This window comes from Rhinolophus hipposideros (genome assembly GCF_964194185.1).
Source record: "Rhinolophus hipposideros genome assembly, chromosome: 8".
NCBI classification, from domain to species: domain Eukaryota; kingdom Metazoa; phylum Chordata; class Mammalia; order Chiroptera; family Rhinolophidae; genus Rhinolophus; species Rhinolophus hipposideros.
In genome coordinates this window covers 70787593-70811822 of record NC_138054.1, presented here as the reverse complement: position 1 = coordinate 70811822, position 24230 = coordinate 70787593, and the positions used below count along the sequence as shown (strand labels likewise).

Here is a 24230-nt window from a genome sequence, read left to right as displayed (position 1 = left end):
AATAATTTATGAAAGTGAATTAATTGAAAGACAGTAAAAAGTAGTGTTATAGAGCATTAATTTCAAGCATATATGGTCACTCCAGTTTCCTAGTTCTATAGATCAAGTTTATTTATATTGGCAACTAACTTTTTATAAAGGTACATGAAAAAAAGTGAATTCTCTTAATCAGATAAAGTATTTCCATTGTATTTTTACACTGTGAATTTGCTTGGTAAGCCATTTTTTCTGTAAGAGATTAAAATGTAAACTTTACCCTATCCTCTGAGTTTTAAATTCTATATTATCGGGGCTCAGTGTATGACATTTTGCTGTGCTATATTCTTCTACTGAAGGGGGTAAATGAGAAAGTTTCAAGTAATTATAATTGGGAATTTTTTATTTTTATATTATGTGAAATTTTACATTTAAAGTGAATCAGCATGAGATTTCACATAGACATTGGCCATATCGTTTCGTTTTGCATTTTTGGCTGTTACAATAGTTTTATGTTCTGTAATATACTATTCTGAGCTACTTCCTTCACCCGCACATCAAGTAGTAACTGAAGATTATGTACTCCAATTATAGCAATTTGTTGCTACTAAATCAAAACTAAATATGTTTCAAGTAGTCAGATATACTTTTGTTGTAAGTATATGCCCCCCTCTTAATGATATTTACTGTGCTTACAGCTTTAATAATTTTATTCATTACGTTTCAACATTTTTCTAGGTTGACAGGCATATAATTCTTGTAGACCAATATTTTTAAGGCAGCCTTGAGTGGAAATAGTCCTTTTTTTCCTTTTTTTTTTTTTCCTTCTGAAAGATCATAGGAACCTGACACATAGAACTTATTTTGCTCTTTTAACTGGTTGGCTCCATAAATTAAGGCACCTGGCATCAGTACTAAATTACTACAGCAGAGTACTTGGTGACTTGTTCATATTTATAGTCACTTGCCCCTTCTATAAGAAAGAAATATTTGTGCATTAAGTAATAAATCACTCCAAAAAGGAACTGTCGTGAACAGTCTTACATGAGTAAAAAACAGATGGGAATGTCATTGGTCATTAGAACTTTGCTGTTTTTTGTTTTATGATTTCCAAAAAATTGACTGTATGTACATCTGTAATTTTATGTTTGAAGTTGAAGAGGTTGCGCCAGAGGCTAGAGAGGGAGATGACTCTAGTATTTAATGCTTAAGTCTTTCCATCTTTATTTACTTCATGCCATTAGTTGCAAGGACAAACAAACAGAAATCCCTTAATCTAACCCTTTAGTAATATTTTTAGAACCAAAGAAGGAAGCAGTCTTTCTACAAAGATGTTGCAGATATGACTGTATTATAAGAACCTATGAAAGCAGATGGTCTTCGTAAAGCAATGGACGCGTGGGATTGCGAGAGCATGTAGTGAGGGGGAAAACGAGGGAGAGCATTCTTTGCTGGGATCCTTGGACAGAAACCTGAGAGTTATTTAATATTTGTCCAGTCCTCACAAACCACTTTGTAACAGAGAGACTGTTGCTACTTGAACCTACAGAAGAGACCTAAGAAGAGTGCCTCTACCTAAATGTATTTCATGTTGCCGTCTCAGATGTGATGCTGCATCTATTCCCATTAAATTCGAAGAGTCTTGGAAGTTGCTGCTGATTTAATAATAAAGAAATTAAATGAAGCGTTTAACCTTCAATGGGAGCCATGGCCTTGCCACCATCATGGCTTCTCTTGTTTATCCCTTTATACAGACAGCACCAAGCAGGGCCTTTCTACACAAGCTAGTCTTTCCTGTCCTGAAAATGTTTTTGGTGAAGGATTTAGGAAAAACACTGGTAGGTTGTAATGAAGGGGGAATTTTGCCTAACACAGACAGTCCAGCCAGGTTAATGGGTTCAGTTTGGTCCCAGGGAGTTTAACAAGAGGAAGCTTTGGTTTTAGTACAGTAGACTTGGCTCTCCAATGGTGATTAACTGCACATATCCCCATTTCACAGAAAGGGAGTGATCGCACAGTATTGGTGATGATCCTGCAAACACGCATGTGCTCTTGTTCTAATTAAACCGGGAACAGCAAGCACTAACTGGAATCTTCTCATGGTTTTGTCCCCATAAGATTCTTTAGAAGTTTTGCAGGAGCTTTCTCATTTCCTAGCCCAGGGAACAAGGCCGTTCTCCTTTTTTAAAAAACAAAGAGAGAAAAAAAGGGATTGAGAGGTAGTTTATATAGAATTCTACTATGAGTAAACAATAGAGTCTTTAAAATACTTGGAGGAAGGAGGATCACATGCCACAAGTTACAGCTGGATTGAGAGAGTATGTGAGCACTTTTTCCATATTTGGGTTATAAAGTTTTTCCTTTAGACAGAGCCTTCTTTTATTTATTTGAGTGCCATCCTGTTTTGTAATGTAATTTATGAATCGTGCAGTTCTTCTTACCCTCATTTTCTCTCTCTCTTTCTCTCTCTCTCTCTCTCTCCCTCTATCTCTCTCTCTCTCTCTCTTTCTTTCTCTGTCATCTCTCTCTGTTAAAAATAAATGGGAGGCATAAAACAAAAAAGAGAATGAGAGTCACTAGAAATTAACTTTAGTTTCAGTGAGAAGAGTAAAAGTGTTAATGCTGCAGGTATGATCTTTAGCCATAGAAATTTTTGCTAGCTAGACAGTGATGATGTGGACAGAACATATATCTGGAATACAAAGTTATAGCAAAGTGATAAAATACTTCTTGAAAGTAATATTTCAACCTTCTCAACAGAGATCCCCATAGTCTTAAGGAAAAGTCACACAGCTTCTGGTTTTAATGAATCAGACTGATTTAAACTTTAAAAGGTTTGTGACTTTTATTCTGACACACATCTTCTTAAATACATGAAAATTATATTGAATGAACACTTAGACTATTCTTTCCTCTTAATTTGCATATTGATTTATCCAGAATTTAGTTAAATAGATGTATCTCTCGCATAACTCTCTTGGTGTGTTTAAAATTCCATATTAAAAAAAATTTTTTTAACTCGTTTCCAAGTCTAGCCTAAGCTATAAAGGTGAAGGCATAGTGTTTTCAAATGCAGGAACTTTCAGAAGATCACAACTGGAAAAATACTGTTGAGAATTTTATGCTTTTGGAAAATTTAGAAAGGGCTCAAAAACACAAGCCAGCAACTTGGAGTTTAGTCGGAGCTCTACCACTAATTTGCCCAGTGTCTTTAGGCAGTTTCCTTAATCTCTGTGCCTAGCTTCTCCCGGTAAAATGGTAGTGATAATCCCTGCCCTCACCTACCTCACAAAGTTGCTGTAGGAATAGGATAATGTTTGTGACAGTGCTTGAGTTCTCCAAAAGAAAAGCTATTCAGAAGTTCAAGGTAGTACAATCTTGTATGAAGGGTTCATTTAGTTTGCCTCTATAAAAGTATCTTTAATACCACAGATCATTTTATCAAACTGGTATAAGAGAAACTTAGACCTTATTATGGTATGGTGTTCACTTACAAATGTATCCTGTTCTGTTTTCTCTCCTGCCAGATACCCAGCGCACAAGCTGAATTTTTCTTTATAATAATCCTTGCATAACTTCAAAAACCAAACTGCTTTTAGTGGTGCTATGGCAGCTGCGATTGTATTTTGAGGTAGATAAATGTGGTGAAAACATTAGATAATCAGATATTAACTTTGCCTTTTGCCTTCAGGAGTTTTTGCTACGTGTTGGCATCAGAGGCTGTTTTACAACCAGAGAGTTATCCCTTTGTTTCTTAGCAGATTTTTGGTACCTTGTTTTGGAGTAGGGGGTTAGGTTCTAAGAAGGAAAGTGTGCTTATTTCACTCATCACTTTGCAGAGTTGAACCTTGCTTTCCAATCACCATGTACCTGTAAAAGTTAAAATATAGTAAAAGGTGGGTTTTTTCTTCATTTTAATTCAATCTGAGGTGGTAAGTGCATCTGCAGGTGGTATCATACCACCCGTTGGTGTCTGACCCAGTTATCCTTACGGATCCTGGGCAGAACCTTACATTTCCATAGGCTTACCCATTTCACCTGGGGGCCGGGACGGGGATCTTGTTTCTAGGAATAACAAAGGGCACATCACCACAGGTCATGTGAGCAATTCCTTGTTGCAACAGACAAGTTTGGGGGTTTGTTTATGTTTAAGAAAAAAGAATGCATTTTAGGTACACAGGGTATGAATACCTTCAACATTTCTTTTTTATCTCTGTAGATGCTGACCTCCCCTTTTTGCAGGCAATTGGGCTTTCCTAACTTCTCACTAACATAGGTGGTATCTGTCTTAGTTTTATAGAATAATGAGAATTGCAAGTACTGGAAGTAAAAGGTTGGGGAGTTTCATGCTTGGAAAATAAAAAATCCACCTTGCTGAATGAGACAGCTAAGAACATTGATATATCAGGAATACTTTTAAACAGTTTTTGCTGTGATTTGTAGCTTTAATGTCTCTTCAGTTATGGTCCCATAAAAGTATTATTGTATCTTGTGAATAAAGATCATTCTTGTGGACTAGTATATGGATGCAGTCATAGGCTGTGGGAAGCAGTGGTATGTGTGTGTGCGTGTGTGTGTAAACTATGTTTATAACACTGTGTATTACATAAGTTTATAGAGAAAAAATAATATGTTTCCTTAGTGTTTGGGGGACTAAAATTGTGATATAACCATTCCAGTGTAATCTGACCACTCACTCTAGAGAACACTTATATTACACACCAATGCACACCCCTAAAGCATTGTTAACTGCTCCCACTTTAGATAATTGCTGCTTTTTTAAAAATCCTAAGTAACGGAGGAGGAAATAGCACTCTTTTTAAAGGGGCTTTTCTGAAAAGTAAAATGTAAATATAGAACATGTGGGGAGGGTGGGTCCACCTGCAGACGTCCTGCAGATGGACAAATAGCCTTTTAAATTTTACTTTTTAACCATCTTGACCGTGTGTGCCTATTTGTATTGCAGATGTGAACTATTTTTGGGGGTCGATATGAGTATGTTTTGAAACTGAATTATTACATAAAATCAGAGTAACTTCTTTTCCCTCCTCCTTTTCCACACTAACTGTTCTTGCCAAATATTTCTACTGATACCAAGTGTCAGCATGGTACAACGATCGGACGCTCAAACCTCTCTCCTCATCTTCCCTATCCTGTCTGACAGCTGGCCTGGACTTCTATTTTTGTTGGTTTTTCCTAAGTAAGAGCAATTGACTGTAGTAATTTGAAGACTGCAGAAGTTCAAAATGTCTGTCTATAAGCCTTCCTTTGTTAATGTTTGGTTACACAGTAACATTTAAAACAGTGGAGTGAGTCTGAGTTTGTAATATGCTATGGGACTAGATAAGAGACTGAACGATACTAAACTTGACTGGCACATTTTATTAAGAGGAAATTGGAACTTTATATGGTGGGGTGGGAGCGATATCTATGTAATCACTATAATCAGAAACACCAAATGCTGAATCCTATCACTGTGTACTTGGGGGCCAGGCTTTGGATTTGATTGTCATTTTAATTCCTGAAGACTGTAATTATGATGAGCAGAAGGCAAATAAAGTTTTTTAAGCAAAAGTACATTTTTTAGTATCTAAAGTTTGGGAGTAAATTTTCTTCTTTCAGTTAATTTATCTTCCCCAAAAATTACTACAAAAAAACTTAGGCTTTGAGATTGAGAAATTTGAAGAAGCCGCTTTTTAAGCAGTTCAGTCACTTACAATATTTTGTTAAATAAATTGTCATAATTCTTTCTGAGCCAAACTGTCACTGCAGTGTCCTGTGACAGAACCACCCCTCTTTTCTCTGCCATTCTGCATAGTGGAAGGGTTCTATGTTGTATTTGTTTTTAATCCTTGATTTAAAAAAAAAAAAAGTAATGGTTTTAATGTTGCTTAGCTTCAGTTTAAAGTGTAACTTTCACTAATAACTGCAATAAAAAGAAAAGCTTTGCTCCAAACTTTCTGTTGTGTGGTCATCATTACAGCTCTTTAGGTAAAGGGAGCCAGTGTGACACAGTGGAAAGAATTCAGGCTTTCAGAGTAATGAAGTCCTGCGCTCAAACCTGGATTGCATGACACTGGACAAGTTTCCTGGTGCTTCTAAGTCTCAGTTCCATCTACTATAAGAAGATAATTGTAGGGCTCTTGGGACATTAAATGAGATAATATATGAATGTACCTAGTCGTGCCTGTGGATGGAGCTCAGGTTTTAAAGTTCTCTTCCCACTCCATTTTCCCTGAAGTAAAGGACTTCGCGTGGAGTGGGAAGAGAAGGAAGCAAGAAGTTAGGCCAGAAACTCTGCCAGGCAGTGAAAGAATTTAAGAACAATTAGGAAAGAAAAGAAACTGGGGACTCTTCACAGGCCCAGAAGTGGACACACAGCCCAGGTATAATAAGCAAGAAAACACTGGACTAAAATTGTGTGAACCAGCTCTCAACTGTCAGAACTACACCTTTCAGTGTGTCATTTCATTTTATAACTGAAATTATTAGGCTAAAATCAGAGGTCTCGAGTTGGCAACCCTGTGAATAATTGTTGGTGTTTAAAATACTTCTATTAGTTGCTAACATTTTAAAACTCAGGCGATCTCACATAAAAATCCAGATTTTGTCTTCCCTTGGAAAATGAAGAGACTCGGCAACTTCACGGTATTCCTTCCTTCACAGCTGCCAGGCTGCCCTCAGGGAAAGCTCAGTAGTGGTTGGTTGCCCACTTTGGATGAGGCAGACTGTCTCCACAACCCAGCTTGCACATTTTTCCTGTGCCATCACTGGACTCAAGGTTCCCCTGTGGGAGGTAAGGCCCCCAACCAATGCAGGAATGTCTTTGAAGACGTGCTTCTTACCTGGGGGTAATTCACTACTTTGAAGCAGCCCAGCCTAAATATTAAAAACTTATTCCTTCATAATTTCCACTTACCCTATTTATGTTCTCCAGAAATCAGAGAAGTCAGTCTAATCTCTTCTTTCTATTATGTATTCCCTACCAATGTCGTCTCCCAGCTACATGTCCCCAGACTGTACAACTCTAACAATACTCTGTGTTCTTAAAGGATCTTGTTACGCGAAAGAAGCACTGGTTAGCTTACTAACATGCTGGTGGATTGTATTTTTTTAATTATATGTGTCAGTTGATAAGTTTCACAAATTGAAAAGAATCACTACACCAGTATAGAAAAATAATTTAAAAGCAATAATTATATCCAAATCCGTACAGTTAAACGGGAGAAATATGTATAACAGTGATGCTAAGGCCGTGCTCTGAAAAATCACAGAGCCTGCAGCGTCAGCAAGTGTAGTGGCAGAAAGCACCATGGTTATTTAGGCAGACTGCAATCAGCCTATTCCTTTGGTTGATTAATAAGATGTGCTAGCCTGGGCAGAATAAATGGCCAATTATATCGAGCTCAACCACGTGAAACTGTCTTCAGAGATAAGGCTACTCAGAGCACTACACTTAAGCAGAAATGAGGTGATAGACCATGGTGAAATTCCAAGGTGGGTTGTTTTTTGTTTTCTGTTTGTTTTTGGAGAGTGACCATACATCTTGAACTATCAGTTTTCGTGGTTTCCATGTTTCAGTTGTCTTATCATTTGACAAATTCCTCTTGGCTGCTGAGACTTGCATACCTTGCAGACGCTTTTAGGAAATTAAGTTAATCTGTCAGCGCCAGTAAAGGATGTGATCACTTTTTCAACATTTGATAAAATGTGTTTATCATAACAGGGCCTGAAATCTTTATGGTTTTATCTATAGAAGAAAGATGATTGTTTTTCTATGTTCTGTCACTTTTGTAACTTCTACAGTTTCCATCATCTATAAAGATTTCTGCATTGCCTTTATAAAGCAGGCAATTGAAATATTTTCCTTTAAGAATAATGCTTGGGTTCAAATTTTATTTATAATTATAAACAAAGCAGACACCTACATGACTTAAAGTAGGATTATGAAACCTAATGTGACGTCTGATTCTCAGCTAAACAAAATGTTAATAGACTCTTGCTAAGTGATTTTAGAAATAGTCCATTCAAAAGTACTTGAAACTACTAAATGTACAGAATTGTCTTTCTTTAATGTATCTTGCTAAATGGAATTTGTACACTGTGTTAAAAAGCTAAAACCAAAAACTGAACATAAAAATAGTTTTGAGGGCCAGCCCGGTGGCTCAGGCGGAGGCTGCCAGTTCGATTCCCACATGGGCCAGTGGGCTCTCAACCACAAGGTTGCCAGTTCAATTCCTCGAGTCCCGCAAGGGATGGTGGGCAGCGCCCCCTGCAACTAAGATTGAACAGGGCACCTTGAGCTGAGCTGCCGTTGAGCTTCTGGATGGTTCAGTTGGTTGGAGCACATCCTCTCAACCACTAGGTTGCCGGTTCGACTCCCGCAAGGGATGGTGGGCTGTGCCCCCCGCAACTGGACATGAGCTGAGCTGCGATTTCCACAACTAAGACTGAAAGGACAACAACTTGAAGCTGAATGGCACCCTCTACAACTAAGATTGAAAGAACAACAACTTGACTGGAGAAAAGTCCTGGAAGTACACACTGTTCCCCAATAAAGTCCTGTTCCCCTTCCCCAATAAAATCTTAAAAATATATATATAGTTTTGATGCTTCACCAGACAGGATTTCAGTTACCACCATCATTAAGATGGTTTTCACTTGTATTTTATACAAATGTAAAATTAAGGTTGTTTAACCATCATATATATACATATATATATGTGTGTGTTTAATTTTCTAATTTATTTTTGTACTTTTATAAAGGTTTTAGATTGTAAAAGTTTACCATCTTTAGTATCCCTTTGTATAGTATTTTTGTAAAATATTAAGAGGTGATATCTAAACCTTTAAGGAAAAAGTATTACTACTGTCTACATTAAGCCCTTTTCGATATTAATTTGAAGATCTACACAAAAGTATAACACTTTTCTTTGCAGCAAACCTTTTCCATTCATTTTTAACTGAGAGACATTTCTTACATAAGAAGAGTGGGCTTTGAAGATAAGGGGAAATCAAGGCGGGGGTGGGGGGAATGGTTTCTACACATCTGCAGCTGTGTAACTGAAGCAGCAGTTATTTCTCTCTGACTAATGTGTTATGCAAAACAACTCAGACTTACCTAAGTCTCAACGTTGAGGATCTCAACCTGAATTTATTTGGCCTGAGACAAGTGCAAGACCAGCAGAAAAGAGACCTGGAGAAAAGGTCAGAGTGGGGCAATTTGCTCTGGAGTGATGTACAAACAAACAAAAATGTCTAATTAAAGTCAGAGAGGTCAACTGTTCCCACCCATTCCACGTTTTTAAAAAACGTAATTTACTATGGAGAAAATAAACCCAGCTCCCTTGGCAAACAACTCTTATATAAAACCCCAAGGCCTTCCACTGTACGTTGGAGGAGGGTTACTTGACTGTAAATAGCCAAAACCAGTCCCAATTTAAAGCAGGAATCTTTTAACGTGACACTAAGTATTTGTTGCTTGAAAAACATTTTCACAATCACAGTTCTCACATTTCTAAAATAGCAATTTCCAGAGGGAAGGCCAAAATTTGATTTAATAGTAAACTACAACTTAAATCGTTGCTGTCACTTGCCAAGCATGTTAGTAAGCTGTTTAGGACTTAACTTTGATTATTTACATATAAAGAAAAAAAGGGGGGGGGAAAGTCTTCAAATTTGTACTTTGTTTTTCCACTGAAAAGAGAAGAAAGACTGCAGTAGAACAACTTTGAAGATGTTCAGTTTTGGATTTCCGCATATTGGAAATAATTTGATATTTTAATACATTTCTATACAGAAGAGTGGATAAAATTATCATTCATCCTCTGAAATGTCTTTATATCTATTTTTCTCTTAGATTTAAATTAAATAGAAAACAACCTCAAATCAACACCAAAATAGGAACTGCTATATTGTTAGAAATAGGCCACTTAAAAATAAGGAAAGCTAACATCTGAAATCAACCCAGATAAAAGGTAGTTAACAATCGTGGAGAAATTAGATGCCATATTCGGTTAGTCTATAATCTACAATGATCAAGAAGCATATTTCAGTGGGAAAGACTTGGGAGTATGGTATTTGCTGCTAGGCATTGGCAGTGCAGCCTAAAGAAAGCTACTTAGGCTTTGAAGGACAACACACAAAGTAGGTTGTGCAAATACACACCTCCAGGAAAGGTCACACAGTGATCTTCAGTAGTTAAATGAGGGGGACACCTTATCAAGATACTATTTTTCATATTAGAATAAGATCAGCTGATCAAGTTTTAACTAAAGTAATTTTAAACATTGTTCTAATTTGCTAAAAGTTGTCTGACGATTTTAATCACTGGAATTTGCGAAATTAGGGAATCTATGACATTTACTGGGAGGAGAAAATTGAGAAGAACAGAGAAGATACATACAGTAGGACCACAGATTTTGAGAGACAATAGATTATTGCCAAGGCACCTCATGTCTTCTTTGGCTAAATCTCAATCACTTAAGAAACAAGTTATGAGTTCACATTTTTGGTTTCACATTTTTAAAAATGTCTTGCTTCACTGTCTATATCTTTAGCATCTTATTGAATCCATGAGAATGCTGAATGGATAGTCAGGTTCTTTAAATCCGAAGAGGGAGAGCAGCCAACTGAAGAATATTACAAATAGACACTACCAGTCACTCACGTTGCTTCCTTTTCATACTCTCCATGCGAGAAGGAGCAGCTTGGTGTAAGAATGCCATTCCCAGAACACTGCTCGTATTAAACAGAGAAATGATGTTTATCTCTGTTACAAACAGAGAAACTCACTCCATGCGTAAAATGTATCTGTCCTGTGTAAGCATTCCTTTGAGCATATGGGGTTCTTTTTATAGGAGTCTACATTTGACCAGATGTCGTCATGATCACAAAAGACAGAGCTAAAACTGCCCACAAATTTTGGTTCAAAGTAAATTTTCTACTTTATTTCAATAAATCCACAATTCCACCAATGAGAGCCAAAAATATCCCCAACTTGAGGAATCACAATAATTTGTAGGCTGTCTGATTCTGATGTTGACCTTCCTTCTCTCAGTTCTCAGGACCCATTCGGCCATTTGCTCAGCTATGAGACCCCTTTCTTCCAAATGATAAATGTCATCTGGTCTAAATTTCCTTTTACCAGAAAAGTGGAGGACATGTGAAACTGATGTCTATTGGAGTGTTTCAAAGACCTCACGGCTTCCATCATAATCCACCAGAGCAAAAAAATACCTTGCTGGGGAATGCATTGGAGCACTGCCTGATATTTGTCAGTATTTGAAATTCTTCTGTAACATGTCTGCATATTACACATGATCTAAACTTCTGGTCAGCAGTTAACATCACAATTATAGTTTCTTGTTGTTTCTAGTACAAAATAGAACATGGCATCACTTATTCTTATCACGGTTTTTCTTGGTCTGCCCTTTCCTGCTAATATCTTCTTCCCTTGCCGAGAAGTGTGGAACTGGCATGAGTCATGAACACCATGGCCACCACCAGAGTTGGAGATATATGCCAAAGTCACCACCATTCTGCTATATTTGTTTATTTCTTCCTGTTATAAAAATGTTTCAAAACATGTAAGCCAAAGTTTGATCATTTCTTCCAGCAATTTATTTGCCAAAGACCTTTTTATTCTCCTGTCTTCTTTAATCCTAGTAAAAGAGTTATGTCACAAATTCCCATGCATGTCTGGTTTATGAGCCATATATTAGAGTTTAGAAAAGATTCTGAGAGAAAAATAGTCTGTGGTCAAGGACGTTTGGGAAATGTGCTAGCCTCAGTCTTTCTACAGAGCTCCAGACTTACATTTCTAACTGCCTGCTGGACACCACCTGGATCCACAAAAAAGCACCTCAAGCTTCTCAAAAGCCAACTTCATCCTTCCCTTGCCTACGAAGCCCTTGGTTGTCTGCCTCTCTTCCCTCTTGGAAGGCTAACACCACACCACCAATCACTGAGGTTTCAAAACTGAGGCGTCTTCTTGGACTCTCTTTCCCTCATCCATCAAACCTGAACGTGGCCTTTGAGGCAGACTGCCTGCGTTTATACCCAGGCTCTCTCAATTAGTTATGTGACGCTGGGCACGTTCTTCACTTCTCTGTGCCCCAGTTTTCCTGCCTGTAAGACGAACATGGGAATAGCACCCATCTCCTGAGGTCGTTCTACACAGCTCTCAGCTCTCCTAAAACCAAGCCGACGTGTTAGAAATAACATCACCGCCTTCCTGTGGATTTCCGGCATGACCACTAGAGGCGGTGTGGAGTCGTAACAGAGAGAAGGGACCTGGGGACCAGACCGGGGTTTCCATCCCTGCCCTGTAGCAATGCTAGTCTCCTTAGATACCTGTGAAAATGGAGGTAATGCTTACCTCACGTAATGGTTAGGAACATTAAATGTTAACATTTCCCAAGGCCTAGAACAGTACTGGCACAGTTGAGGTTTGTTTTTTGGGGTTTTTTTCCTTCTCTTTTTAAAAGAAATGGTTGGATTTTGAGCATTGCTTCCAACACCCCAGTTACCTCTCCCAAGGGTGGGAAATAGATGGACCCCCGCACCTCCTCCTCCAACAGGGTGAGGAGGGAGGGAGGGTGACCAGATGGGAAGGAGGACCAGCGCCCACCTCCCCTGTGCCAACCCGTAGCCCGCTTCCAGTTGTCGGACTGGCACACCAACCGCTGCCTGGCGTCCACCAACGCCGAACAGCAGCGACGTGCATCACATCTCCAAACACCATTATCATTCTTTATATGCCGTCGAGCAGATGGATGAAATTGTTACAAAAGACAGGACTAAAGGAATGCGTGTAACTCATGTCAAATACATTTACATTTCTGGAAGTATACGTGCTAGGGCGATTACTTTTTCTACGTGCTGTACGTATGTTACACCATGTCGATGCCTAACTTCTATCAACATAAAAATGTTTAACTTGCAAATGAAGTGAACGTGATATCCTGAAGCCCGCCTCCTCGCGCCCCCTCCCGCAGCGGCAGCCCAGCCGCCGCCTCTGTCGGACCCCAAAGGCCTCTCGGCCCAGCCGCCCCCGCCCCGCGGTTGCCAAGCTAAACATGACGGCGGTGGTTACCCGAGCGCGGACAGGCGGGTGCCTAGCAACCAGAGGCTTAACAGAGGAGCTGGCGAGCCGAGGTGGAAGTCCGAGGCCGGAAGGAGGTGAGAAGCTGAAGGGAGAGGGCTCTGGGGGCTCACGCCCAGGGCCGAGCTCCCTTCCTCTCTTCCTCCTCCTCCTTTCTCTGCGCCAGGGCCGCGGTATTAACTTAAACCAAAAACGATTATCCTGGGGAGGGGAGAGGTGGGGTTTGGCTGGGAAATAGATGGACCCCAGCACCTCCTCCTCCAGCAGGGTGAGGAGGGAGGGAGGGTGACCAGATGGGAAGGAGGACCAGCGCCCGACACCCCTGTGCTAACCCGTATCCCCTGCGAAAAGCTAACCTGTACTCTCTGGACGGAGCACAGGGCCCATTCTCTTAGACACGCACCCCCCCGCCACACACACACACACACACACACACACACACACACACACGCACACGGGTCCTGGCCAAAGCTGAGGAGAAGAAAAAGAAAGCTGCACAGACTTGGTTGCTGGAAGTAAGGGTGGAAACCGGATTAAGAGCTCTTGTTCCTGCTAACCCTCACCCCACCAGCCCCACTAAGCCCTTGGCACCCCCCCACACACACACACACACACTGCTTCAGGACCTGCAGGGTCCAGGAGTTTGTGTCTGTGGATGGATGCGTGGGAAGAAATTTAGTTAATGCCTCACACAAAGTTAAGCGAAACAGGAAGAGACTTAGAGGAAAATGGACAGGAGCAGGTCTTTTGCAGGGCACTTTTGATCCGGGAGACGGTCTCCTGCAGCCTTGTTCTTTCTCTCCAGGAGAGGTGGGTGTCTTGGAACGGGCCTAGGGGCCCCTGAACCATGGCCACACTGAGCGTCAAGCCCAGTCAACGCTTCCAGTTGTCGGACTGGCACACCAACAGCTACCTGTTGTCCACCAACGCTGAACAGCAGCGACATGCATCACACCAGATCCGCCAGGAGACCCGGGTTCTCCGCAATGAGACCAACAATCAGGTTGGGAGCCGGAGCCCAGGTGGGTAGGCAAAGGGATAGTCCCCACCCCCAACCCCCTCTTTATCTGGCTCTGTCTCTTCCAGACCATTTGGGATGAACATGACAATAGGACTCGACTGGCAGAGAGGGTTGATACTGTCAACCGATGGAAGGAGATGCTGGACAAGTGTCTGACAGATTTAGATGCTGAGATCGACGCCCTGTCACAGGCAGGGAGCTAGGGCAGGGTGCCAGGAGACCCTGCTGCAAGGACCTCCCCTCCCTCCCCACCTTGAGGTCGGGGAACCCTTGATGGGGTATTTGGTGGCATGTCCATCTGAGTCACTTACTGGCCCCTCTGCTGCAGTGGGAGTGAGGGCTGCTTTTCAGTGAGTGGCTCACGAGCCTCCTGTGCCCTCTCTTTTCTAGATGAAAGAGTCAGCAGAGCAAAACCTGCAGGCCAAGAACCTGCCTCTGGATGTGGCGATGGAGTGCCTGACCCTGCGGGACAGTCGGCGTGACGTTGATGTGGTGAGAGACTGTGTGGAGGACGAGCTGCACAAAGAGGTGGAGGTCATCGATGCCACCAGGAAGGCCTTGCAACAGAAGATTAGCCAGGCCTTCGAGAAGCTCTGGTAAGGGAGAGACGTGTCATTCGTAGGTTCACATGCTCTTGAAGGCTGTGCCTTAACTGTGGGACATACGTGCTGTGGATGATGCGCAGCTGGCTGTCAGGCTGCCTTGTGCTCCTGTGGTGCCTGTGACAAAAACTAGCAGTTTTTCCACCACCTAGACATGGTCTCAGAATACTTCTCATGACCCTGCTCTAGGCAACCATAGTCAATTGGCTGGAAGCATGAGAGCTGACACCCATTGGTCACCACCCTGACTGAGTACCCTATTGTGAGTGTGTCTGTGTGAGCCTTCATGAGTGTAGCTAATACGTGTGTCCCTGTGTTTGTGTGTAAGCATGTGTGTCATAGTGTTGTCTGTGAAGAGCTCATCCATCTATGTTGGTCTTTGTCTCAGCTCCATCGCCACTCCGGCCCCCCTATCCCTCAGTGTCTCTGCAGTACAGTGACGGGTGTGTCCCCGGGCCTTAGAGGGATGGATCCTGAGAGAGTCTGTTCCTTCCCCAGCCTCCTGCAGGAAGTCCGACAGCAGCTCAACTCTGATCATCGGGGCAAAATGGAGGCTTTGGATATTGACAGAGGCTGCCTCTCTCTCAACATCAAGTCCCCAAACATCTCTCTGAAGATTAATCCCACACGTGTCCCCGATGGGTAAGAAGTGTTCCAGTCTCTCCTTCCCCCACCCCGGCATAGGCCACAGTTATAACCCCAGTATTTCCTGCCACCTGCAGCTCCTCCACACTTCAGCAGTGGGATGACGTTAGTCAGTTCAACAAGAACGGGGCAGAGGCTGAGATGAAAGAAGCCATAGAGCTGCGGGAGGCCATCGCCCTCACTATTGCTGAGGTGACTGACCACTTACCCAACCCCGCTCCTCTACGGCTAATGGATGGCCCAAGTACGCACTCAAGCCCGTATCTTTTGTTCCCTGTTGGCCGTGTGGCATCGCATCCCCTCACTTGAGCGACATCTTCAGATGGCCCTGAGCTTATACCCTCTCTTGCTCTGCCTTCTTCTTGTTCTTCAGACCAACAATGAACTTGAGGCCCAGAGGGTTGCAACAGAATTTGCCTTCAGGAAGCGACTGCGGGAGATGGAGAAAGTATACAGTGAGCTCAGGTGGCAAGAGAAGAATGTGAGCCTTCTCCATTTTGTCCCCTGGGGCTTGGACTTCCTGCTGTGGGATGAGGAGCCTGAGGCCAGGTTAGGAAGCCCTGAGAGGGGTCAGCCTGTGGAGACCACTCTGTCTCCTGCAGACATTAGAGGAGATCGCTCAGCTACAGCAGGATATCCGGCACCTGGAGGAGGATTTGCGCAGAAAGTTCCTGAATCTGAAGCTATGCCATACCCGGCTAGAGTCCAGAACCTACCGACCCAATGTAGAGCTCTGCCGGGACCAGGTGCGAGGGTACCCCAGTGGGCCACTGCCCTCGGCTAAGATCTCCTCAAGATCACTAACTCTCCATCCAGCACACCTGTCTGGTGGAGAAGGGGTGCTGAAGGAGGGCTAAAGGATAGTAGGGCTGACCTGGAACTCCCAACCCTCCCCTCTGCCTCCAGGCACAGTATGGCCTCACTGACGAGGTGCACCAGTTAGAGGCAACAATCGCTGCCCTGAAGCAGAAGCTGGCACAAGCACAGTAGGTTTGGGGAGTGGGCAGGAGGGGCACGGAGACACCTCCCGTCCATGGGGCCTCATTTGAGGGGGTGGGTTGTTAATGCCCCTTCCCAGGGACGCTCTGGACGCCCTGTACAAGCACCTGGCCCGGCTGCAGGCTGACATCACCTGCAAGGCCAACTCCATGCTGTTGGACACCAAGTGCTTGGACACCCGTCGGAAGCTGACTGTGCCCGCTGAGAAGTTTGTGCCTGAGGTGGACACCTTCACCCGCACCACAAACCGCACCCTGAGTCCACTCAAAAGCTGCCAGCTAGAGCTGGCCTAGCCTTGGGGTTGAGGAGGGAAGGAAAGGTTAGGTGGGAAATGGAGGAGGAAGTGGGGTTGAAGAGAATGAATCTAATAAACGTCGTATTTCTCAGTCCAGAAGGTTCTCTGCTATTCCTGCATGTAGCCAGCAGGAAGTGAAAGGGCTCTTGGCGCTCCTGTGTTTGGAGGAGCAAAGACGGGGACCATCATCCCCCAAGCTCCAGGTTTCAAATCCGATTCCTGCGCCCTCCTCTGGCAACCCCCTCCCTGTGCCAGGCCAGCAGCCACTGGGCTCTAGCGGCATCACCTCTAACCAGCTCTGCCCCAGGTGGACCCTTGCCTGCTCTCTTGATGCCTAGGGGAGGCGCAGAGTAGAATAACATCACAGTGGGAGGGTTCGGGGGTGTGGGCCTAGGCCTGAATCTCAAGGGCTGCATCAGCCAAGGGAGGGTTGGGATGCCGGGCCACAGAGTGAGGCTTTATAAAGACAGCCCCCGGCGGGCAGTGGCCTGAAGGGCAGGGCTGCCATGGTCCGATGGTCCTCTCGGGGACCCTTTCGTGGTGACACCGTTTCCAAGTGGGGAAATGAGGGCTAAAAGCAGAGGCCTGGCCGAATCCTGCCAGCGTTAGGAGACCGACCGCTCCAGGCCGCTGGGAGGCGCTGTGGACAGAGATCGGCGTTGGCGCTCCGAGCCGCGGGGCGGCGCTGTGGGGCTGGGGTGCCGGGGGGGGGGGGAGCGGCGCCGTGGGGCTCGCGCCGGCCGCACCGGAAGTGGCGACGGGTCCGCGCGGATGGCGGCGGTGGTGGCCATGACGGCGGCTGGCGGCGCAGGGGCTGGAGCGGCCCGCTCCCTCTCTCGCTTCAGGGGCTGCCTGGCTGGCGCGCTGCTCGGGGACTGCGTGGGCGCCATGTACGAGGCGCACGACACCGTCAGCCTGACGTCAGTCCTGCGTCACGTCCAGAGCCTGGAGCCGGAGCCCGGCTCTCCGGGCAGCGAGCGGTCAGGTGGGCAGGGCCAGGCGCACGTGGGGCCACGGGGGCGGGGGTCGCCCGCTAGGGAGCCGGCCCCCGGGGAGCGCGGCGGGGAGAGGCGTGTGTTCGGCGACCGGGCTGCCGAGGCCGGCGGGGTGCGGGGCTGATGGCAGCTCGCGCTCGGCACGTCTCCCCAGCGTTGCCCGGCTCGGACCTTGGCGACACCCTTCTCCCAGCCGTAGAAGCCAGGAACTTGGGCGTCATCCTCCTAAGTTGCGCCTCGTCCCTAGTGTGTCCATCTTACCGATTTTACCCGTCTCGCCCGTTCTCCGCAGTCCGTCCACCACCAGCCCGTTGTGCGCACAGCGGGGAGCGCTCTTCTCAAAACGGTTCGAATCGCGGCCTCCCCCGCGGGGAACTCGGTAGTGATTTTCCTTCGTTTAGGATAGAGCCAAATTCCTCCGCGTGTCCTCCCTGGCCCGCGTCTCCAGTTTCATCCCACACCACCCGTCGTGACCTTGCCTTCTGCTCTTCACCTCCCGTCACACGGTGCTGCCTCTAGCCCGGGCCTGTGCCTGTGCTGTCCCCTGGCCTGTTAACACTCTGTCCCCCGTCTGCTTCTCCCTACCCTGTGCATTCGGCTCCTCACCCCGATCTCAGCTCAGTGCCACGTCTGAGGTCAAGCAGAGGATGATTCTTCTAGGAGCGCGTGTAGCATAGGAAGGAAAAGGGGCTCTACTCAGAAGCCTGGGGCAGGACAAGGAGCTCGAGGAGGAGGCAGTTTGATAGGACAAGCAGGGATCCTGGGTGTCCACGAAACGGAGACGTTTTCAAGACGAAGACACTGATCACCGGTGCACTACAGACAGGTTACGAATAGGAAAGTCTGGATTTAGAAATGTATTTCCTGTAGAAGCTTGAAGCGGAGAAGTTTGATTTCAGCGGGTTTAGAAGGAAGTGGAAAACGAGGAAGTAAAGTATGGTTTGGTACGAAGGGAAGGAGAGAGAGGAATTATGGTGGAGGTAAAGACAAGATAAAGGCCAGTTTTCAGTTTCGTTGTGCTTGGATGTTAAGATGAGGGGAAACCATATTTAGGTTGAGAGGTGTTTGGGGACCCCTTGGATGCAAGTGGCAGAAAACCCAACTGACAATGGCCTGAGCAAAAGGAGAACATACTGGCTGAAAAGTCCAGAAGTAAGTCTGGCTTTATGCAGGACTGAATCCAGGGGCTCAAGCCCCCTGCCTCCTCGAGACGCAGCTCCTCTCCTTGTTCAGACCTGCGTTCTTCTCAGTGGGCTTCACTCACGGTGGCTTCCCATGGGGTGGCCCCCACAGCTCCCAGCTCAGCAGCTTCAGCAGCAGAAGAGTTTCTCTTTGCAGTAGGCCCCACAGAAGTTGCGAATTGAGTCTCATTGACCTGGCTTCGATCGCCTGTGGATCCCTGAGCAAGGAAGTGGGGTGTGCATCTGCTTAGGCTACAGGTAGCATTAGCTCCATGCCCTAATCACGTGGGCTGAGAATGGGAAAGAAATGGTTCCTTGGGGAACAAATGGTGTAGGGACCAAACAAAGGGAGAATGGGTGCTGCTCCACCAAATAAAGGTTGAGGATACAGGAGAGGGGACAAGGGAAGAACAAGGTCTTGGGGGAACTGGGTTAGGGGTGGACCAGAGGAGAAACCCCTCCCTCTAGGGGAGACTGGAGAGTATAACTCTAGATACTTCCTAGTAAAGTAGGTGGTGGGGACCTCCTAAAAGTGAAAGGGGAGGAGAAAATAGGGTTGGGGCTTGGGATACATGGAGAAGGGGTGGCATAGCAGATGTCAGGAATGGGAAAGGGGGCTCACTGGGGAGTGTGTTATGTTCTCTGTGATTGACTCTTCCTTCAAATAAAATCAAGCCCTTGTCCCTAGCGCGTTTATGGCCTATTTGAGAAGTCACCACATAACCCAGTGGTGCCGTGTTAGAAGTGCCAGAGCAGTACTCCCGGCCACCCAGAGGAAGGAGATGGAGCAGAGGGAGGGAGGGGAGCAGCCCCAGCTGCGAAGGACTTGACCCAGGCTCCAAGACTGATCCTGGGGGTATGTAGGGGAGCGGTGGGATATAAGGTAGGTGAGGCGGGAAGGGTTTTGAATGTCAGGACAGTGAATTTGGACCTCACCCTGAAGGCAACTTAGGAAGAATTTTCTGGCTGCACATATAGGCTGGGTTGGAGGGTAGGGAATGTGCAGGAGGTTTGAGAGGCCCAAAGCAGGTCATAAGACTAGAGCTACAGTGATGGCAGCCAGAAGGGGGTGGAAGGTTTTCCTGCATAATCAGCGGGACATGGTCACTGACTCAAAACAAAGAATTGCTGAAAAATCTCAAGGCCTGGAACCCAGGAAACTGGATGGGCGTAAGAGGCTGGCTTAAGACGTTCGAGAAGTGATAAAGAAAAGGAAAGAGCGGCCGGCCAAAGCTGCGCCCCTCGTGCCCTGCAGCTCTCCCCACTCCCTGCCTCCCCCGCCCTGTCCCTGCAGAAGTGCTGTACTACACAGACGACACAGCCATGGCCAGGGCCCTGGTGCAGTCCCTGCTGTCCAAGGAGGCCTTCGACGAGGTGGACATGGCTCACAGGTGAGGGGGGTGGTCCTGGGGTGAGGCACACCCGTGGGCAGAGTTATCACGCGCCTTGAGCAGAGCGGTGATGTCCGTGCGTGCTGGGACCCTCACCCTCAGCAGGACTGTTTTTAGGTCCACTGCGGCTTCCCAAGCACGAAATGGCAGCACCGCTGATACAGGTTTCATAGGTCCCCAGGGCTTCCTTCCTCCTTTCCCAAAACAGCCAGATTTCTTCTCTCCTAAACTTCACAGTCATCTTTGAAACCCTCATCCTGTCTCCCTTCTGTCCCCTAGATTTGCTCAGGAGTACATGAGAGAACCTGACAGGGGTTACGGTGCTGGAGTAGTCACTGTATTCAAGAAGCTCCTGAGCCCCAAGTGCCGTGACGTCTACGAGCCTGCCCGGGCCCAGTTTAATGGGAAAGGCTCCTACGGCAATGGCGGTGCCATGCGGGTGGCTGGCATCTCCCTAGCCTATAGCAGCATCCAGGACGTGCAGAAGGTAGTCTGGGCAGGCTGGCTTCTGGGCTGTCTCTCCCCGCCCGCCTCTTCTCTGGGTTGCGTGACAGCAGGTCTTAGCCTCCACTGCCTTTGCCCTAGTTTGCCCGGCTCTCGGCCCAACTGACACACGCCTCCTCCTTGGGTTACAACGGTGCCATCTTGCAAGCCCTGGCTGTGCACCTGGCTTTGCAGGGGGAATCATCCAGTGAGCACTTCCTCAAACAGCTCCTGGGCCACATGGAAGAGCTGGAGAATGATGCCCAGTCTGTCTTGGATGCCAGGGAGTGAGTATGTGGGATGCAGGCGGCTGGAGGTGTTTCTAAGTGTGCATGTGTGTGGGGTGGGGTCCTCTGGCACTGCCACAAGCTGAGACCTTCCTTTAATTGCAGACCCTGGGTAAGGGTGGGAAGAGGCCCTTTGCCTTGGCCGTGCTTCAAGGCTCTCAGCGTCACAGAGAACGAAACAAGCAGCTCGCACCCAGCCCTCTCCCACTTCTTGTCAGGACACGTAGGCCTGGGTGTCAGCCTGGCCACACCCCCGCTTCACCCTCCCACATGACTCTCCCCCTCCCTGGCATCTCCACCCAGCTGGCTCCATTCTCCCTGAAATCTCACCCCTGACCCAGGTTGGGCATGGAGGAGCGTCCATACTCCAGCCGACTGAAGAAGATTGGAGATCTTCTAGAGCAGGATTCGGTGACCAGAGAGGAGGTGGTGTCCAAACTAGGTGGGTAGTCTCCCCCACTTGTCATCCTTCGGGTTCAGGCTTGGACTCAGGGATGGGAGGGCGGCATGGAGTCCCACGTGCCATCACATGTTTGCCCAGGGCTGTTATGACAGCAGAGCCAGCTCTGTAGGGTCCTTGGCAGGTTGTGAATGAACACAACCCCTTCTTGCTGTCAGGACACAGCACCTTCAGCTTTAGAGATAAATGTCTCCAGAAATGGCAGCTGGCCACCAGTTCTTAAGCTAATGTTGACAACTGATGTTTATTTATGTAACAATGGAATTTTTCAGTCTCCCAGCCAATAGGTGGGAGAGCCAGGATTTGAATCCAGGCAGTCTAACTCTAGAGCCTGTGATCTTAATCAACCTGAAGCTTAGAGTATTGACTTGTGGCCAGTGGCAGGAAGCTTGGGGACGTGCCAGGGTAGGGTCAAGTTCCCATAATCTGGAGTCCCCACAGGGAATGGCATTGCTGCCTTTGAATCTGTGCCGACCGCCATCTACTGCTTCCTGCGCTGCATGGAGCCCGACCCTGAGATTCCGTCTACGTTCAATAGCCTCCAAAGGACTCTCATCTATTCCATCTCGCTTGGTGGGGACACAGACACCATTGCCACCATGGCGGGGGCCATTGCTGGTGCCTACTATGGGATGGAACAGGTGCCAGAGAGCTGGCAGCAAAGCTGTGAGGGCTATGAGGAAACAGACGTCCTGGCCCAGAGCCTGCACCGGGTCTTCCAGAAGAGTCTGTGAGGGCCACAGCTGCTAGGCCCCACCATGTCCAACGGGACCACCTGTAGCTCAGGTTGGAAACCCTGAGCTTTCTCGGGCGAGGCTCCCTGCCTCAGCCTTCTGCAGCATGGACAGAATGCAGCGCTGGGGCTGGGGGCGCTTCGGGGAGGTCATTGGACCAGTGAGTGAGGCTCTGGCGCTGGCTTTCCAGCTTGCTGCAGAGCCTCAGGCATACCTCGCTCCTCCATCAGACGTGAGGGACCAGGGCAGGCTGTTCTGGATGGTTACTTGTGGCATTTTCCTTTATTCACTAGGACGTGGGATTGGGGAGGTGGGAATAATCTGCAGTAGCATCATTTCTCCTCATTGGGATTTAGCCAGGTTGCCAGAAAGCCTGTCTTTAACTAGGCAGGACCCCCGAGCAACAGGTTTCTATGGATGGAGGAGACAGGTACTTGAATCTAGCTCATCTAGATACACACCTGGCCCTTGGCTGTGAGGGGCTTGTTAACGGCTTCCTTTGGAAGTCACAGAGCAATAAAGAGTTTTCAGTAAATCCCACCAGTTTCCCGTGTTTCTCCTCTGCCCTGAATGGATTCTCCCCCCTTGCCTTGTGCCTAGTGCTTCTCGGTCTGGGCCGTGCTGTCCTAGGAGCTAGGATTCCAAGGTGACGAGCTGCTGGACTGTCAAGGCAAATTCTTCCAGTTCTTTCAGCCAGCTGCATTGTTCATCCGGGAAGGGCAGAGCCAGCATGGTTTGGTACTGTTTCCTGTGGACCACTCAGAGTGGCCCAGGCAGGAGGCAGGAACAAGCCAGATGGTCCTGCTCTCAGCGCCTGACTTCACAGGTTGCTCCCCAGGGGCCCAGGGCCAGCTAGGCCGGACGTGAGAACCCTATAGGAGGATGGAGGGGGCACCTTCTCTCACTGGGCTACCGGCCTTTGGATGGGGACGCACATCACCACCCTGCGTGCCATGGAAGACTGAAGGCTGGGCCTCATTCCGCATCTTGGGCCCCAGTCAAAGGCGGCTTTGGCCTGCTAGGAAGTTCTGAACACCATCCATTTCCAAGAAAGAGAACTTGAAAGGGAGGAGACATCTGTCAAATGTCAGGGATATTCTCTGAGCATATTCTCTGAAGCACCCCCAGCTCAACAGCTAGCCTGAGGCTTCAGGAGGGCTGGCAGTTCTGCTTTCGGCCAGGATGGGGTTCTGCCAGGCTGGGGCAGACCACAGGATTTTGCAGAGCATGGATTGGTCTCAGGTTTGTCGTCCCGATCCCCAGAGCCAGGAACAGATCCCTAGCTGCCGAGCCTGGCAAGCTGTGGGACAAGTGCTTTCTGCCTGGGCAGCTCCATGGGCCCTGCCTTCAGCATTGGGCCTGGCACTAGCCCTGCCCACAGGAGCAAAGATTCATGATTTCATTCATAATTTGTATCAGATGTTGAAACTTGGCCCTTGGGATCCTGAGCCAGCTGTCATGCTCCACCACCCCTGAGAGCTTGCAGGAACGTTCCAGGGAAGTTCGATCCATCCCCCTCAGCTCCAGCCACTGCCTTACTCTGCTTTCTTAAAATGCCTCTTGGCATTTACCTGGTGCAGAGCTTCAGCAGCTCAGGAGCACTGAGCGTTTCTGATGGAGTGGTGACAGAGCCCATGGCTGGGCAGCTGGGGAGGGACACGTGCTCCCTCAGGACCCAGAGCAAGAGCGCCAGCAAGCTCCCTGGGTGCCCTGTGAAAGCCAACGGAAGGCGAGCCCTCTGCATCAACGCCAACCTCAGCCCGGTGCTGTTTTACACAACAGGTTTTATTGAAGCTGTCAGTACAGTCAACGCTGTTGTTTTTCTTTTCAAAAAGAAGTCCAGTTTTCTTTGATTCCCAAGTGCATTTTTCCCGAATCTTCTGTGACACAGGGCACGTAACAGGTATGTAGATATGTAGAGAACTAAGCTTCTTATACCAGGTTAGAGATGAAATTACTAATGGAAAACATTTAAACCTTAATCTTTAAAAAAAAAATCGGAATATAAAAATGCACAAGGTAATGTAGTTTTCATTGTTAAAATCTGACATCATTT

At 46.8% G+C, this 24230-nt stretch overlaps 2 protein-coding genes across 11 annotated transcripts; both read left to right on the top strand.

Annotated features, from left to right (window-relative positions):
• Positions 1 to 12972: 12972 nt before the first annotated feature.
• On the top strand, positions 12973 to 16740 carry TEKT2 (tektin 2). Of its 8 annotated transcripts, none has more exons than XM_081056359.1 (10): positions 12973 to 13158; positions 13887 to 14084; positions 14168 to 14293; positions 14493 to 14698; positions 15203 to 15346; positions 15427 to 15541; positions 15723 to 15830; positions 15952 to 16095; positions 16256 to 16335; positions 16428 to 16740. In XM_081056359.1, exons 2-10 carry the CDS (start codon positions 13929 to 13931, stop codon positions 16639 to 16641), a joined length of 1293 nt encoding a protein of 430 aa, XP_080912485.1. In that variant the 5' UTR covers positions 12973 to 13158; positions 13887 to 13928; the 3' UTR covers positions 16642 to 16740. The 8 variants fall into 8 exon arrangements, with proteins under 8 accessions (XP_080912485.1, XP_080912487.1, XP_080912489.1 ...); XM_081056363.1 differs by having other exon boundaries at positions 13034 to 13158; positions 14168 to 14360; positions 16428 to 16738; XM_081056360.1 differs by having other exon boundaries at positions 13145 to 13254.
• Positions 16741 to 17391: 651 nt separating this feature from the next.
• Positions 17392 to 24156, top strand: ADPRS (ADP-ribosylserine hydrolase). 3 transcript variants are annotated; one of them, XM_081058000.1, is made up of 7 exons: positions 17392 to 17628; positions 17931 to 18017; positions 20114 to 20210; positions 20490 to 20697; positions 20796 to 20980; positions 21322 to 21422; positions 21882 to 24156. In XM_081058000.1, exons 1-7 carry the CDS (start codon positions 17415 to 17417, stop codon positions 22172 to 22174), a joined length of 1185 nt encoding a protein of 394 aa, XP_080914126.1. In that variant the 5' UTR covers positions 17392 to 17414; the 3' UTR covers positions 22175 to 24156. The 3 variants fall into 3 exon arrangements, with proteins under 3 accessions (XP_080914126.1, XP_080914128.1, XP_080914127.1); XM_081058001.1 differs by having other exon boundaries at positions 17406 to 17628; positions 17931 to 17984; XM_081058002.1 differs by lacking the exon at positions 17931 to 18017.
• The last annotated feature ends 74 nt before the right edge of the window (positions 24157 to 24230 follow it).

Excerpts from the sequence above, each read along its gene's own strand:
- TEKT2 (XM_081056359.1), top strand. The coding sequence starts at position 13,929 with ATGGCCACACTGAGCGTCAAGCCCAGTCAACGCTTCCAGTTGTCGGAC. Across the intron at positions 15,542-15,722 it reads TCGCCCTCACTATTGCTGAG|ACCAACAATGAACTTGAGGC; the intron begins GTGACTGACCAC and ends CTTGTTCTTCAG. Across the intron at positions 15,831-15,951 it reads TCAGGTGGCAAGAGAAGAAT|ACATTAGAGGAGATCGCTCA; the intron begins GTGAGCCTTCTC and ends TGTCTCCTGCAG.
- ADPRS (XM_081058000.1), top strand. The coding sequence starts at position 17,415 with ATGGCGGCGGTGGTGGCCATGACGGCGGCTGGCGGCGCAGGGGCTGGA. Across the intron at positions 17,629-17,930 it reads TCCGGGCAGCGAGCGGTCAG|TCCGTCCACCACCAGCCCGT; the intron begins GTGGGCAGGGCC and ends CGTTCTCCGCAG. Across the intron at positions 20,211-20,489 it reads GAGGTGGACATGGCTCACAG|ATTTGCTCAGGAGTACATGA; the intron begins GTGAGGGGGGTG and ends TCTGTCCCCTAG.